The sequence below is a fragment of the Myotis nattereri genome (assembly GCF_964212035.1).
Source record: "Myotis nattereri genome assembly, chromosome: 12".
Taxonomy (NCBI): Eukaryota; Metazoa; Chordata; class Mammalia; order Chiroptera; family Vespertilionidae; genus Myotis; species Myotis nattereri.
In genome coordinates this window covers 46915316-46932952 of record NC_138087.1, presented here as the reverse complement: position 1 = coordinate 46932952, position 17637 = coordinate 46915316, and the positions used below count along the sequence as shown (strand labels likewise).

The following is a 17637-nucleotide window of genomic DNA, read 5'->3' as shown; positions in this document are numbered from 1 at the left end:
AGTATGTAAAACAGTTTATTCTTGAATTATTTGTTAATTATTGTATTATTTTCCCTACAAACAACTGTAAACCTACTTTTGCCCTACTCTGCATATTAATTTTTTAAAGTACACAATTCATACTTAGCCTAGCAAAAATTGCAAAAACTATAAAGTTCAATATTGGAGGATCGTGTGGAAACATACTCAAGTGCAGGTGGCATGTTAAAATGATAGTGTTTCTGGAGATAAATTTGGCAATGTATAAGTCACTAAAAATGATCATACTATTTGATGACCATATAGCATTTGGGGGAAGATATTCCAATGAAATAATAAAAATAATACCACTTAGAGGTAAGGAAGGTACTAATGCAATATTTTACAAATAGAACATGGCAAATCCCTCATAGACCTGACTTGAGGAGATTACTGTGTTCAGGAGGACCATGTAGATACTACATATTAAGGTCTTATGCAGTAATAAACCATACAAGAGAATACCAAGTTGGGAGAGGCCATAGGGGTAATCAATAGCTGGTGATAGTGAATTTTGCTCTTTATATTCAAGCTGGTCTTGATTTTGGTGCCTATTTTTTGCTCGAAGGTATTAGAACTGTCAGACATTTGGAAGGGGGTGGATAATTAGACTAATTTCTCAACTTTAAATTCGTACTGAGATTTAGGCAATTTGTCCTTCACAGCTCTGAATCATCACCCTCATTCCAGCCACTCAGATGAAAACAGACAGTGATGTGAGGAAACTAATGACTCCTTCATGAGCCGGAACCTCAAGCAACTGGGAAGCAATTGGCAGCATGTGGGAATGTCCTCTCTGCCACCACTTGTAGCCAACCAACTTCTACCTCTCAGTCCTCAGTAGGAGTGATGGGCAGGAGGAAGGGGAAAGACCCATCACCTCAGAACATACTTCCTTGGTTTTCACTTATGCTTTTTCATGGGATGGATGAGAGAAATGGTTTTAAACACTCTAGAAGGCTATGAGAAGCCCCCACCCAGAAAAGAGAAATGGGAACCTATTTGGAGGCTTTTTAGAGCTTTGGGCTTTCTACCCTACCACTATCGTGAGAGTGGATCATGGTCTGTTTCTTGCTATTTTAAGCTCCCAAATCTGGGGTTTACTGTTGGGCACATGGAGTCACTGGGTAGCCAAGTGACAAGCGGGTGTCAACAACCCTACAACATACACCGTTCTGGTTTCTTATCACCAAATAAGTTGATTCTTGGGCTCCTACAGTGCTTTGTCCTTTAGGTCCATATTTACATTCACCACCAGTGTTGAAAAACTTCAGATACAGGCCTGCAAATAACAGGCTTAGGAATGAACCTGGATACTGGAGATATAGAAAACAAGATCAATAAAGCCAATAGCATATGGTTTAGTGTCCCAGAACATTTAAAAAAGAGGAAAAAGCTCAACACTTTTAAAGGTGAATTTCTTTCATTTTATTTGACACCTAAAGGTAAAGCACTTTAATTACCTGAATCTTTACATTAACTTTAAATTTATATTTTATGAGCTATTCTGACATCTGCTCTGTTTAATAATCTGTAACATCAAGAAAACATTTTAAAGTGTCTTTCACAATTAAACCTATCCACAACCTTGTATAAATCAAAATTTTGCTACCATATCAAAATGTTACACTGGGGCTGTATAACACTGCCCACATCCTCATTACATGCAACACTAATTACTACCAGCAGATTCAGAATTTTCTGCACATTACAGGCTTTTAGAGGAGCTATAAAAAATTTCAGGCACCATTAATTTAAATTTGTATTGAAATTTCCTTTTGACAGATGGCCAAAAATTACTTATTATTTAGAGTACCAGAGCTGCCTGTTTGCACATTAGAAGAGGAAAGGGAAAAATTAAAAGCAAGAAGGAAATTTATGTCACGTTCATTACCTGTTAAATGTTAAGGAGCATTATCCTGCATGAATAAATTATTCCATACAAGCCTGACTCCAGCTGCAGGCAACTGGCATGCTCTGGCTGATACAAACCATCTCAAGTCACACAGCAGACAATCATAAAAAGCCCCTCTTAACCAGGAACCACTTACAGGATGAGAACGATGGATGGAACAAGCAACTAACTGCTCTCTGAGCATCACAGAACACAGTTCAGAAAATTAGCAAACTATTTCACCTTGCAAAGCCATAGGCCAGCCCAGAACGGTACTCGATGACTTCAAATTTGGGAAGGATACCCTCCTCCCCCAATCTATTTGTGGCTACCATTCCATAACAAATCAAGAAAAACCATCCACCTCTATTTCCTTTATGTTTTTCCCCTTGCTTCTAGCCATTTAGAAACTCACTCCCAGACTCATACTGAATGATTATAGATGATTTCAAAATACACCCTACTCTAATGTGAGAGAGTATGAAATGTAATTGACACAAAAGTGTGCACTGGAGTGTAAATATTTTCACAGTCTTCTGTGAGTGGGGCAGGAGGGGAGGCTTTTGTTTAGTTCACTGGCCTGCCTAAAGGTATGTATCCTCTATAATAAAAGGGTAATGTGCAAATTGACCCTAACAGCAGAACAACTGGGAATAACTGGTCACTATGACACACACTGACCACCAGGGGGCAGACGCTCAATGCAGGAGCTGCCCCCTGTTGGTCAGTGTGCTCTCACAGGGGGAGCTCTGCTCAGCCACAAGCCAGGCTGACGGCTGCCAGTACAGCGGTGGTGGTGGGAGCCTCTCCCGCCTCCTCAGCAATGCTAAGGATGTCTGACTGCAGCTAGGCCTGCTCCCCACTGGCAAGTGGACATCCCCTGAGGGCTCCCGGACTGCCAGAGGGATGTCTGACTGCCAGCTTAGGCCCAATTCCCCAGGGAGTGGGCCTAAGCAAGCAGGTGGTCATTCCCCGAGAGGTCCCAGACTGCGAGAGGACAGGCTGAGGGACTCCCCCAAGTGCACAAATTTTTGTGCACCAGGCCTCTAGTTTATCATAAAAAGGCAGGCACTGTTTATATTATGGATTCAGAATAACTAGACAGGCTTTCCAATGGCTGCTACCAGCTAATCCTGATCAGTGCATATACTTACTACAGCCTAAGCACACAAGGGTGGAACACTTACTATAATCTAAGAATGCTTTTAAATCTAGGTATTGATATGTATATTATATAACAAAATACTACTGTAAATGCATTAATTAAATAATTCAATGTGTGTTCTAATTGTAAATGTTGACATTTCTATGGGTAGGCAGATGCCCTTTCAAATTATAAAGATTCTCAAAGGGTAAAAGACATTAATTTTTATTTTCCATTATTTAAGGCCTTTGGCAAAAACCCTACTTCCCTTTGATTAAGTAAGGACAGAAATAAGAGGCATTCCAAGTGATAGCAGAGGTGGCTCTAAGGGAAGATTTTAGTCTTCATACAGAACTTCACTGCCTGTGCTCCAAAACATTCAACTGAAATACAAGCAAAGTAACTGACAGCATCTGTACTTTGGCCATCGCTTGAGAACTGTCCTGTCCTTCCTAATTTACACAGACCACAATGGCATACACAATACAATTATACATAATCAGTACCATGTTTACATTGTGCCTGGCTCAAAAGCGATCAAGCAATTTTCATCCTATTTTACTCATTTCCTGCCATGGTAGCCTGTTTTTCTTATGTGCTTACTATATAAAATCAGGGATCCTTAGCATATCCCATTCTGGTATTACACAAGCATATCCAAAGCATTAGGCCCTCGATACTTTTACGTTCCTGAAAACTTGTTTTCAGAGACAAAGAAGGCAAATAAGACAGATGCAAAACTTAAGGAGAATAACTTGCTATACTGGAAACCAAGATGTTACTGAATTAAAAAAAAAAAAAAAACACAAAAAACTAGAGGCCCAGTACACGAAATTTGTGCAAAGGGGGTTGCCTCGCAGCCATGGCGTCATCCAGAAGGTCTTTCGGCTATCTGGTCTAATCAGCATATTAGGCTTTTATTATTATAGATTATCTCTGGTGAAGAAAAATTTTAAACAAATGTTTTGATAAGGAGTTTTGTAGGATGAAATTATTTCCCAAACTATGAGACTAATGCATATTTCCTTATAAACTAATTTATTTACTTCATTTCCTTATTATTTATCTTATATCCAAAATCTGAAGAAAAACAGTTTTTCCATTTGTTCGTTTTTCACATGTCAAGACATAAAAAAATGAGCAATGTAAGCCAGATCTCATAATTCAATCTTGGTATACAAATCTAATTCTGATAGAGAAATGGAACTAATATTTTCAAAAATTTTAACCACACAACTGAAAGTAATCCAAAAATGCAGCTAACCACTATTTGGTAAGGCCCACCAAATCATTCTCTAAATTTCGAATCCATTATTCACTATACTCAGATCACTCTGAGCCCCTTACAACCATTCCTTCGCCTGTGAATTTGAGTCCTACCTTGATGGAGTCTCTGTCTACAGGCAAAACAGCAACAACACACGTAGATCAAGTGGTGGGAAGAAGAAAAAAGGAAAAGAACTAGTTAGTTTACATAAAAGCATACATTTATCAAACCTGAACACTGCTAAATCATAAATGACAGAGATGTCAACTTTGCAGTAAAGTTAATTATTAATAACACTCAACCAGATTCACAAAAGCCAATCTACCTTTAACACAATTTTGGAAACTAAAGCTGGATATTCCTATTCATATTCTTATCAACTTCCCCGCTTATAAAAGTGTTTATAATCATGCCTTAACTCAGAACCATAACAGTAAGATAACCGGACGACAAATATTGCAGTGCTTCTAACATCAGAGATGGGAAATTTATTTCATGTGATAAATATCATTTACCTAGGATTATAATTCATGGTAATGACATTGCAACAAGAGTAGGTAAAAGGTTTTAATTATGAGCCACACCCTTCCAACCAATGAACCATCCTGGTGCTAAAAGTAAATTCCCACAAAGGAAGGCTGGGAGAGACCTTTTCATTTGCTTTTCTGCCATTAACTAAAAAAAAATTATTAGTAAGCACCATACAAACATACAGTCACATCAAAAGGTCTCTGCACCATCACCTCCTTTAGTGTAGAGAGGAAACCAACCTAAAGGAGCAGAACTGGCCTTTAAATCAATTATGCTGCACAAACAATTGTGTTTTTATAGAAAGAAAGGAGTTAATTTCATGCTTGTAATCAGACTGGATGAGAAAGGTAGTTAAACCAACAGATTCACTAATTTGGGCTGTATTTCCTCAATTACTCAGACTACTAAAATTGTTTTCATACCTGTGAGATTTTTACTGTACTACATAGGCTGATCTGATTCATAAATAATAATTGATTCTGTCAAACAATAAAGTGAGCCTTTATCAGCAAGTCTTTCCCCAAAATAGATTTGGTGAAAATTAGCTATTAATGACACTCACTATTTCAAACACAGAGCACTGTGGAATTTCATTATTGATTTAGACTCAGGGAACCTAGGAGACAGTAGCAAGGGATCAAAGGTAATTACTAGGACACAGAAGCCCTTACCTAGGAGGAGTGCCGTTAACTCTTGCCAACCACTAGGGTATCTTTTGGCAAAAGACTGCTTCCAATAATTAATTTACCTTCCAGCAGAAATCCTTTGTTTAGTCTATGGTAAAATTAAATCCAGAGAGAAACAGAATAAACAATGGCATGAGCAGCAGGTAGGTAATGTCAGGCTCACCTCTTTGGTGATCATTGTCATGGTGCTTCTTCTCATCTTTAATTGGAAGGTGGGACTGGCCTCCCAGGGCACTGGAGAGGGCCAGAAGGCCGGCACTGCTACCAATGGGTGGAATGGCAGGAGGCGGCAGTCCCGAAGGGTGTGGGGTCAGAGGCACAGGCAGACCATGTCCATGTGATAAATGCTGGGCCTGGAGTTGTTGCTGCTGTGAGAAATGAGACCAAGATATTGAACTTGTTCCCTAAATCTGCACCTGCCCCCACCCCAATAAAAGGAGAGAAGACATACGATAAGATCATGGAAAACTCAGCACCCATGAAGGAAAGATTTAACCTTTATATATATTCAAAAGAGGAGGGAGGAAGATGTTTAATGGAGAAATGTTGTCTTTTGACTTAGATCTGAGGATTTTGCAATGCACTGTAAATAACTTAATTTTTAAATACTGAAATTATCTAAGTAACTTTTAATAGCCGAAATTCAGCTTCCTTTAATAAAGCATGTGTATTTTGTTCTCCAAAACATAAGGCCGCACCATCATGCATTTCTAATCAAAACATATACGTGACTAACTGTTAAAGCAGTTATGTTGAACAAAAAAGCTGAAAACTGAGAAAATTAGTGTTAAACAGTTCTCCCAGAATCACTGCACAGCATGCAGTGCGAGTTAATTTGAAAGAGAAAACCTGAATTAACAACCCAGAGAGGGAAACTGGTTGCAGCCACCGTTTTAAGCCCCTTTAAGTGTCCTCAGCGGTACTTGAGCAAATTACTAAAGAAAATCTAATGTAGCAAGGCTTGGGTCCTCCTGTAGGCTTGCTCAATAATGCTGAAATAATTGGGCACTCTGTGCACGTTTAGTGATGCTCGAATGAAAAGCTAGAGCCTGCCCTTGTACGCTTCCCCGGCAGCCGCCTCTGTGTTGTGACAGGTTTATCTGAGTGGGACTGTGAGGCATGCACCAGTAACTGTGCTGACAAGAGTTTAAAGTCATTTTTACCAGCACACTGGCAACACACGGAGAAAGCCCTCAAGAGGCTGGAATGGGAGTGCTTGACCTCAGCAGAGGCCGCATCTAGATTGAGGCCGCATCAAGCTTGGCTGTGGGCAGGCCTTGCTGCCTCTTCTAGTGGAAAGGGGGAGGGGAGAGATGACAGGAGGATGTTGAGTTAATACGTCCCTCAAAAGAAATCCCTCCAACTTGAGACCCTGCTTAACAATGTTCTATGAGAACAAGTGCTGAGAAATTCTCTAACTTCTGTAGTGATTACATTTTAACTAATGCCTTTAAATAAATGACCTGTCAGGGCCATCCGATGATAGCCCAATAGTCTTTTCTATAATTTTCTAAGCAGAATTTCAAAAAATAGCTCATTAAAAATATGTAAGGTGGCAAATTCTGCCTCCCTTCACTGGTCAGAAGGATCCTGAAATGTGTTTATTTTTAAAGAAAGTACTTCAAAGAAAAAAATAAGAATTTATTTCTGCTCCTAAAATTACTTCTATTTCCTTCCTCTTCCCCTCTATTTGGCTTCCTGTGTCCGACTATAAAAGTGAAAGCATAGCACTAATTACTAGCTCTTTTCTCCAATTGACCTGCACCTATATTCTGGCTTCGTGCACTTAAAATACTGTAGTAAGGCACTAACACTTCTAAGGCAAGCTGACATACATAAGATGGAAAAATCAGTGCCATGATCCAGATACTCCACCCAGCCATGCCCACACCCAAGCCCCGCCAAAGCAGTAACTAGCTGTCTAGTTCAAAATAATGTATTTCTTCATTTGTGTGGCCAAAATCATGTTCGTAATTCTTTATGTACTGTTATTTAGTTGTGACCAGAAAGTATGAGCACACAATCACATTTTCTAATTGAGTTGAAAATAATGTCTATGAAGAAAACAAGGACTTCAGGTAAATATATGGCAAATTTATTTCAAGACCTTGTTCATGTGAAATTGCCAGAAAATTGCTCCAATTCTCTTTCTCCTCTAAATCCCCTAATATTTTACTTTGTGTGTACGGGCTGAGCACATAGCTACTTTCTATCTCAGACCAGAGTGCAATTGGCAAGCATTTATTAAGAGCCAGCATATATGTCTCTCTGATCATCTTTCCTAGACTCTAAAGCTCTGTGAGAACATACGTCTGACACAAACCCTAGATGACTAAAGAGCACCAAGACACTCACATAATATCTGAGCTATTTAAAAAGATACGTATATTTCTTTAGACATCAAAAAACAAACAAACCTGCAGCCAAAAGCAACACCTTCAGAGATGCAGGTGTTTCACTTTTAATATTTTCTTATAGTGAGAAAAGTAAGCACCAACATTCCCATTTTTCCATCTGACCAGGAACTTTTCAAAGACAGAAACTATACCCCTATTCTGTCAGTTGCACATGCTATTCATAGTGAAGACTTCCTGGGATCCTCACTTGTGCTCTATTCTACCTCCAAAGAGCTCTAACACTCCCTTACCCTCTTCTGCCCTATGCCTTAGAGGAGGAGGCCCCCCTTTCCCGCCAAGGCTGACCCTCACCAGCACAAGGGGATCATCTTTCCCCCTCCTTATCTCATTGCTCCATCAGTTCATCTCTCTCCCCCATCTTCATTGTTCTGCCACTGATTGTGCCCTACTGCTTGCAAGCTTAATACCAGGATCCCTAACATTTTGCTTAAGATGAACTGCCTATCTAATGCCAAAAGAATTTGAGGTAGCATTTTTTTTCAGGAGGGAAAAAACTATATTTTAATGACATTTTGTGTCCTCCATTGCCCCTAACAGTGCCTTACACATTAATTGGCACATAAATATTTTTAAATTTAATTAAAATAACCTTCTTTTGCCCTCTTCAGCTTCTGCCACCACCAGGGCAGCTCTGCAACTCTCTGACTGCACCCCTTACATCTCCTTCTGGGCTTTTCCTTCTCCTGCTCACTAAAGGGGAAGAGTCCTAAATCTTTAGCTCCTCTTCCATGCTCCAGGATCTCTGGTCTAGTTTCTTGCCAAACAGTTCCACTTGGCAGTCCAGCATTTTCTGAAAATGAAAATGTTTAACACAAATTCCCAAAGTAACTTCCACTGGGTCAAGATATCTATCAGTCACCATCAATTCATTTTTCCTCTGTGCTCCTCTACTCATAAACACCGACTCCTGTCCATTCTCAAATAACCTTTTATTTCTACTGCCACCACACTAGTCAGACCCTTATCACCCCATACTTTGATTACCACAAGTCTCCATTAGCTCATTTCCATTCCAATCCTGCATTATCATGGGCAATTTCTTTTTCAAAATTCATGTCATCTTTCCTCTCTTAGAACAACCTCTCTATTACTTATCTAAATTAAGCTGCACTCACCGATCTCAGCTCAGCTTATGTTTCATCTGTTCTGCAAAGGCTTTTCCAAACACCCCAAGGGTCTTACAGGGCTCCTGGTACCATTCACTGATACAATCTGCCTTTTAAAGGCACAGTTATCCATCTTTTTATGAACAAGAAGACCTGGCCTGCCAGTAAGATTGCAAGACTCTGGAATGAAGAGACCAGTATCAGGCCTCTTTGCACGCCTGGCACCTAGAGCACCACTATTTAGTCATATGAATATGCATTTAAAGCACTTGATGAATTAAATTTCTACTAAATATGAAGAGAGTTCCTATATACCTTTTAACCAGCATCTACTAATGTTATCATCTTATATAAACATAGATTTTTATCAAAACTAAAAAATTAACATAAATACATTACTATTAATCAGACTATAAACTTTCTTCAGAGTTCCCCAGTTTTCCCACTAATGTCATGATCCAGGATGTTACACTGCATTTAGAGAGGTTCTGATTTTTCCCTTGTTATCATTCCAAAATAATAAAGCCATTTTCAAGATTTTATGAATGGCAATATCCACATTATAGTCAAATTGCTTAGCAGAATACTCCTTGAGCTTAGGTGAGAAATAAATTGAGAGTTGGCTACCATAAACCTATTTTACAAATCATCCATTATACATTAAAATCAAATAAACAAAAGCACACTCAGTAGAGAGTCCTATAGAAAAGAGCAATTTTTATCATATAAAATTATAAGATTAAATAAGTCACCAAAGGCATATGACAAAAATTAAGAGAAATATACTGAAGTACTTATAGTAGGTTTTAAAATGTTTACATCAGTAAAACAGACCACTTTCTGTATTCAGTGGTCATTTTTAAGCTTCTTTGTAAGTTTTCCCCTTAGAAACTACCTTAGCAGTAGAGTGGCAGATGTACTTGTAATTGATAATGACTCCCAATTAGTCAGTACAACCAATGTATTAGAGGCAATTTATATGTATAAAAGGCTAATATGCAAAGTGTCCCCTCGGGAATTTGACCAGGAGACCGGGAGTTCGATCACTTGCTATGACGTGCGTTGACAAACCAGGGAGCGGTGCAGAACAAAAGAAGGCCCTGGCCTGCAGCTGGACAGCCCTGATTGCTGCATGAGACCCTACTGGTACACAAATTTCATGCACCGGGCCTCTAGTCTTTAAATAAAAACACTAATGTCACCAACAGCTAACCCGAATTTCACCCTTTCCTCTATCCTATCAGTTAGGGGCAATTGGGCTGGCAGGGGAGCAGTTAGGCGTTGATCAGGCTGGCAGGCAGAAGCGGTTAGCGGCAATCAGGCAGGCAGGTGAGCGGCTGGGAGCCAGCAGTCCTGGATTGTGAGAATAAAAGAGTAATATGCAAAATGACCATCACTCCAACACACAAGATGGCCGCCCCCATGTGGACACAAGGTGCCCGGCATGGGAGGGCAGTTGGGGTGAGCAGGCCTGCAGAGGAGGGCAGTTGGGGTGATCAGGCTGGCAGGGGAGGGAAGATGGGGGAGACCAGGCTGGCAAAGGAGAGCAGTTGGGGGCAATCAGGCCGGCAGGGCAGCAATTAGGCATCGATCAGGCTGGCAGGGGAGTGGTTAGGGGGTGATCAGGTTGGCAGGCAGAAGCAGTTAGGGGCAATCAGGCAGGCAGGCAGGCAGGCGAGTGGTTGGGAGCCAGCAATCCTGGATTATGAGAAGGATGTCCGACTGCCCGGTGGGATCGGGCCTAAATGGGCAGTCGAACATCCCTCAAGGGGTCCCAGATTGGAGAGGGTGCAGGCTGGGCTGAGGGACACACACCCCCACCCCACGTGCACGAATTTCGTGCGCCGGGCCTCTAGTCTTTAATAATAATAAAAATGTAATATGCTTATTAGACCAGATGTCCTTCTGGACAAAGCCAGGGCGGCGAGGAAAGCCCGGGTCCCGGGTGCCTGCCAGCGGCTGGAGGGAAGCTGGTGCAGGCAGCCGGGGCAAGGAAGGCCTACTGTTGCACAACTTTCATGCTTCAGGCCTCCAGTTTTAAATAAATGGCTTTAACTTGTCAAATTTAAAACAAAACAAAACACAAGAATTTAATATATTTTAAAAATCTCTATCAAGTCTTCTCAACAACAGAGAGCAACTCAAAGCAGACTCCCAGGAAACAGAGTCAGATCTCTGTGGCTATTGTTCAGGGAACTGAGAAGAGTGTCACCTCAGGGACTGTCCTACAACACAGGAAAAGCTTGCTCATTCTTCCCTAGAGTTTCCCCCGTCCTCTGAGCTCTGCCTCTGCCCCATCAGTGTTAATCATGGAGCAATTAACCTGCAAAGGTTTACTGCTTTATCCTCTAGTCACACTCACACTAAGAAATACAGACAAAGGAAAGGAAAAGGATAAGAGCACTGATTTGTTACTAAAATAATTTAAGATAAATCCTCACTCACGATAATTATAATTTTGCAGTTTAAAAAGTTTGACTTCAGAAGAAAAAAAATCAAAACGATCAAGCCAAAGAATCAAAGAGGAGGGCACAGACCAATTAAATCTACACTAATAAAAGAGAAAAATGGTAATTGGCGTACGGCGATACCGTTTTCATTGGCTAATCAGGGCTATATGCAAATTAACTGCCAACTAAGATTGGCAGTTAACTGCCAACAAGATGGCGGCTAATTTGCATATGTAGGCACAATGCAGGGAGGCGAAAGGGAAAGCAAGAAGAAGCCCCCTGCCACTGACAGTGATCGGAAACCCAGGGGGGAGCTAAGAGCTGGGGGGCAGGGCAAAGGCCGCCCTGGGGCCGCCTTTGCCCTGCCCCCCAGCCATGATCGGAGAATCAGGCACCTTTGCCGCCCTGGCCAGTGATAGCAGGAAGTAGGGGTGGAGCCAGCGATGGGAGCTGGGCATGGTTGAAGCTGGCAGTCCCAGGAGCTAGGGGTCCCTTGCCTGGGCCTAAAGGGAAGCCCACGATCGCGGCACCCCCCGCTGCCACTGCAGGTCCCCGCTGCCCGGGCCGGACGCCTAGGCCAGAGGCCTTAGGCCTGGGCAGGGGCGGAGCCTGCAACCGCGGGGAGCTGGGGGTCCCCTGCCCAGGCCTGACACCTCTGCCGGAGGCCTCAGGCCTGGTCAAGGGGCCGATCCGGTGATTGGTGATCGGAGGGTGATGAGGGTCAACTCCTCTGGCTGAGGCATCAGGCCTGGGTGGGGGGCGGAGCCGGGGATTGGGGGGATATGATGGTCCCCTTGCCCAGGCCTGAAGCCTGGGTCAGAGGCGTCAGGCTTGGGCGGGGGGTGGAGCAAGCGATCAGAGGGAGATGGGGGTCCCCTGCCCAGGCATGATTCCTGGGCCAGAGGCCTCAGGCCTGGGCGGGGGCCAGAGCCAGTGATCGGGGGGAAATGGGGGTCCCCTGTCCAAGCCTGACACCTCTGGCGGAGGCGTCAGGCCTGGGCAAGGGGCCGATCAGGCGATCGGAGGGTGATGGGGGTCAACGCCTGAGGGCTCCCAGTATGTGAGAGGGGGCAGGCTGGGCTGAGGGACACTCTCCCCGCCCCGCCCCCCCCCCCACACACACACCCAGTGCACAAATTTCGTGCACCGGGCCCCTAGTATTTAAATAAAATACACTCTATGTAAACAAAATTGAGAAACTAGGCAGAAGTTTTCTTTCTACCACGCTACATTTCTTCTACACTATCAACAGCAGAAGGAACCTTAAAATCTTGCTTAGATGCAATGATACCTAGTAGCAATGAGAACACTTAGTGCCATAGCTTAGTTGCTTTAAAAAAAAAAAAAGGTGAGCAAGGAAGTAGTCTAATGAGGAGTGACAAATAGGACAACGAACAAAATAGGAGTATTCTTTGGCAAAACTTGAGACAACATAAGCATCATAACTGTAATAGATTATAACACCTGTTTAACAAGTTTCCAGGACTGAACTGCTTTAGCAAATTAATCAAACCGAAGAAGGGGGTTGTTGGCAGCACAGATGACAACCTGGACTTGCAACTGTCATCTGAAGTGGGGTGGGGAGCTCTGTTATAGGGCTAAGCCCTGAACTTTTGGGATCTAATACTATCGCCAAATAGCATCAGAATCGAGGTGAATTGTAGGGTACCCAGATAGTGTCAGAGAATAGCTTGGGTGGGTGGAAAAACCACCCCCACATTGGAATTGGGTGCAGGATTTTACAGTCCAACACCAGCCCATGTGAGGCCCAAGATAAAGTTATGGGAGATCTATCATCATCGAGAATGGAGCACAAGTCCCTACCATCCAGTCCAGTGGTGTACTGGCTACACCATCAGGGCCTTGCCTAACTAGCAAAGTCTTACTGTAAGAGGTAAGCAATCATTTATTCATAAGAATCAATAGAGACAGACACTCTGGGAAATGAGCTGAACTGCCACCTGAGGGATGAGAATGAGAGCACCTTGCAGAGAGCTGGGAGAAGAGAATCAGAGATGAGAGAAAAGCAGTTGCAAAGGCCCAGAATAGGAAAGGCTCTGTAGCAACCAAGGAAGAAAAAGGAAGTCTGGTGGGAACCCAACGAGCAAGAGAAAGTGCGGTACAATGCAAATATAACGGAAATCAGATCATGGTTTCAGACTCACGTAAGAATACTGAGACCTTTAGGCTGTGGTGAGGTTTTTTTTGTTTTAAGTTAGACTTTTAGTTTGTAGTTACTGGTATACACTGGACCATAATCATGTGCTGGCTATGTGTTGCAAATTTCTTCTCTCAGTTACTGGCTTTGCTTTTTCTTTTCTTTAGGATATCTTTTGATAAACAGATGTTTTTAATTTTAACTGAGCAATATTAGCAATCTTTTGCTTATAGTTTAAGTTTCCTGTGACCCAGTAAGAAATCCTTTTCTACCCCAAGATAAAAATTTTTTTTCTTTTTCTGAAAAGGTTTTGCACATTAGACAAGTAGATCCAATTTCACTTTTAGCACAAAAATATCTATCCCCCTGGTACTATTTACTACTGTCCATCTTTCCCCACACAGAGATGGTCCTTCTGACATTCGAATGGGCCTGTTTGGAGTACTTTATTTCACTGGCCGACATAAAGACTAGTAAGTCTTCAGCTGTGAGGAAGGCTGAACAGAGCCCCTCGAATGCTTTACCTTCCATAGTAGGAGGTAGGATCTGTTCTGCCTGCAAGAAAACACACCCGCAAGCCTGCCTCAACACCTAACTTTGCTCAGAAGCTATTCTGAGGTTATTAGCTGAAAGAAACCCAAAAGTAACCTCTGAGCTTTCAATCCCAGTAGACAGCAGCTGAAACTGTCTTTCTCCCCTCAACAGTTTCTTCTCCCAGATATTACTGTGTCTACAAATTGCTTTGGGTCAAACCAGAAACACTCTAGGGAAATAACTAAATAAACATACAACGTGACTGCCACTTTGCTTTGGGACCATAGTGGCACTGCCCTTATTGGTCACAGAAGACCACGTTGGCCAAGATAAGCTATCCCCTTTTTTATGAATCTACCAAAGGGGAAAATGTATGAGAACCACAAAGAGCAGACTAGCTGTGGAGTAAAAAGGGTTCAAGAAATGTGCCATTTCTAGTTTTTCTACAAAGTCTAGGGTGGAGGGAAAGGGGTTTGCTCTAAATTCTTGATAATTATTAGGTCAACATTGTTATTTAAGTTTTTAATATTACTACATCCCAAGAATTAGCTGTTATTCACAAGTAGGACAAAATTTTCTCAAGATGGAGAAACAGAGGCAGAGGAAAAGTACAGTATATCATATGGCAATGAAATAATTTCAAAAATATGCTGGCAATGCCTATGGTTCTAAACCAATGATCCCTGATTGGCCTCTGATGTGAGCCTTTGATTGTCCTCCCCTACCAGTCATCTCCCTCCCTCCCTCACTGCTCCCTCATTCACCTGGTAACTGCTACCCCATTCTAACTCCCCCTGTCCGTTCATAACTTTATATAAACACTAGTGGCCTGGTACATGAAATTTGTGCATGATGGGGGGGGGGGGGGGCGGTGTTCCCTCAGTCCAGCCTGCACCCTCTCCAATCTGGGACCCCTCAGGAGATGTCCGACTGCCGGTTTAGGCCCGATCCCACAGGTATCGGGCCTAAACCGGCAGTCAGACATCCCTCTCGCAATCCAGGACTACTGACTCCTAACAGCTCACCTGCCTGCCTGCCTGATCGCCCCTAACCACTCCACCCGCCGGCCTGCTTGCGCCTAACTGCCCCCCACCCCCGGCTGGCCTTCTTGCCCCCAACTGACCCCACCCCGCGCCAGCCTGATCACCCCCAACTACTCTCCCTTCCTGGCTTAATTGCCCCTAACTGCCTCTGTCTTGGCCCCGCCACCACGGCTTTGTCCAGAAAATCTCCCAGTCTAATTAGCATATTATCCTTTTTTAGTATAGATGACTTATCCATCTATGTATTGTATGTATCCTTCCCAAGAAACCAGAAACACCAAAGAGGCAGGGGCCAGTTCTGAGCTGTCATTGAGCCCCAGAACTTTTAAGCAGTGATTTTCATCCTTTTTCTTCTTATGGCACACATATATTACTAAAATTCTGTAGCACATCAAAAACTATATTTTTTACCAATCTGATAAAAAAAAAATAAGTATCACTTTTGATTCATTCACACTGGATGGCTGTTGTCATTTTTTTTTTATTTGACTAAAGGGAAAATAGGTAGGGCTTGACTAAGTAGTCAAGTATTGCACTGTTTTTAAATTCATGCAGTACACCAGTTAAAAATTGCTGCTTTAATGGATGACTCCACGAATAGGAAACAAACAACCAGAAACAAGTAAACTGAAGGAATATTTACTTGCATGTTTTTTCTTCTGATATGAATACATGAGCTGCTAGCTCCAATTATTTCTTCTTAATCTAAGCATAATCCCATGCAGTCATTATTATTCATTGTTAGTTAAAGCTTAAAAGTTTAATTTGGCTAACTTATTTTTCATAATACCTCTGACAGTACAAACAAAACATAGCTTTGTTGTTTTGTGTGTGTGTGTGTGTGTGTGTGTGTGTGTTTTAACCTGTCAACAGTTCAAGAAACTCCCCAACTCCTGGGCAATATTTACAAACAAATTCAGTGTAAACTCAGGACTTCCAGGCTTCTGAACCATCGTCCAGTATTATCTCCTTATAATGCTATAGACAACTGTTTTCTGTCTACATGTACTCCACCAAATATTTTATTATTTCACATCTAGATATTGTATAGTTCTAGTCCTGTAAAGCACAGGTTCAAACCTTTTTTTGATGTCATGGGAACCTTTATGATTCTAAGACCAAAATTTCTTCCCCAGAAAATGTGCACCACTACCACCCCCACTCCCCCCCAACAGACACTCAATTCTGCAAACATTTCAGGGAATTAATGGACAGCCTAACACCCAAGCATGAAATCTGAGAAGATCCACGGACCTAGGTTTAAAACGCCTGCCTTGCAGTGGTGTTTATGAAGTCTCTTGATTCTTACATATGAGAGTGACAACACACAGGAAGAAACCTAGTATCATATGAGTCAAGGGTATCCAAGTGTACTATGGAACTAATATAATTCAGACAATTTATGCTAACCAATTAGTATGTGCATCAGGCACACCCAATTTCCATTTCCCTTGTTGAGCTCTGAACACTAAACACTGGGCAATCCTATTAGTGGATAGGGATGAAGAAACTACTGATCTTAGTGTAAAAGAAAAAAGAACAGGAGTTGAGGGAACAAAAAAAAAGACAAGTGTTAGTGCGTGAGCTCTGAAGTCTAAGTTTAGATCCCAGTTCTGCCACTTTGACCCTGTGTGGCCTTCAGAAAACTACTTATCCCCCCCTTCAGAGCCTTGGTCTCATTATTTGTAAAGCGGGGACGGGACAATAATCGTACCGCCTTCCACATGGGTTGATGTGAAGATTAAACAAAATAACACATGCAAATGCTTAGCACAGTACAGTACCTGACAAAAAGCAAGTACTCAATAAATATTTTCTATTTTTAGTTACCCATTTGGGGGGAAAAAATATAAGCCTGAGGATATGCCAAATCTAGAGAAATAACTGACAGGAAGGCCCCTAAACTAAAAGAACAAAGGACTCCATAGTCATCAAAACAAATATGTTAGATGTTCAGGAGGCAGCTGATCGATGTTTCTCTCTCATCGATGTTTCTAACTCTCTCTCTCTCTCCCTTCCTCTCTGTAAAAAATCAATAAAATATAAAACAAAAGAAACAAATATGTTTACAAAGCTATACAATGTCAGAAAACTAGATAGCACTTTAGAAACTATTAGCTCCATCCTTGAATTCTGCAGGCGAGAAAATGAAATCCCTAAGATCATACTGTAAGTGACACCCAGGATAGTGTATTTCCTACTAGCCCATGTTTTCTTTCAATCTTGGTTCAAAATTGCAGAGGGAAAAATCCAAATGTGAAAATAGCTCAAAACAGAATATCTGTTCCTTTAATAAATACTTACTGGACATATCTTCATTAACTATTATAAACACAGTACTGCATGTGTATTGAACAAATAGTTACTGAGTATACACTGTACAAATATT

At 41.9% G+C, this 17637-nt stretch overlaps 1 protein-coding gene across 9 annotated transcripts in view; it reads right to left on the bottom strand.

Annotated features, from left to right (window-relative positions):
- The window catches only part of TLE4 (TLE family member 4, transcriptional corepressor), a gene marked incomplete at its 5' end in the record, with an annotated part of 149451 nt that overhangs the window by 64112 nt on the left and 67702 nt on the right, over window positions 1-17637 (bottom strand). For 5 of the 9 annotated variants that reach the window (XM_081103245.1, XM_081103238.1, XM_081103242.1 and 2 more), the window contains 2 exons: window positions 4437-4453; window positions 5704-5908. In XM_081103245.1, the coding sequence (XP_080959371.1) occupies window positions 4437-4453; window positions 5704-5908 (222 nt within the window). The remainder of the gene's footprint in view (window positions 1-4436; window positions 4454-5703; window positions 5909-17637) is intronic. The other 4 variants (XM_081103239.1, XM_081103243.1, XM_081103241.1 and 1 more) reach the window with 1 other exon arrangement.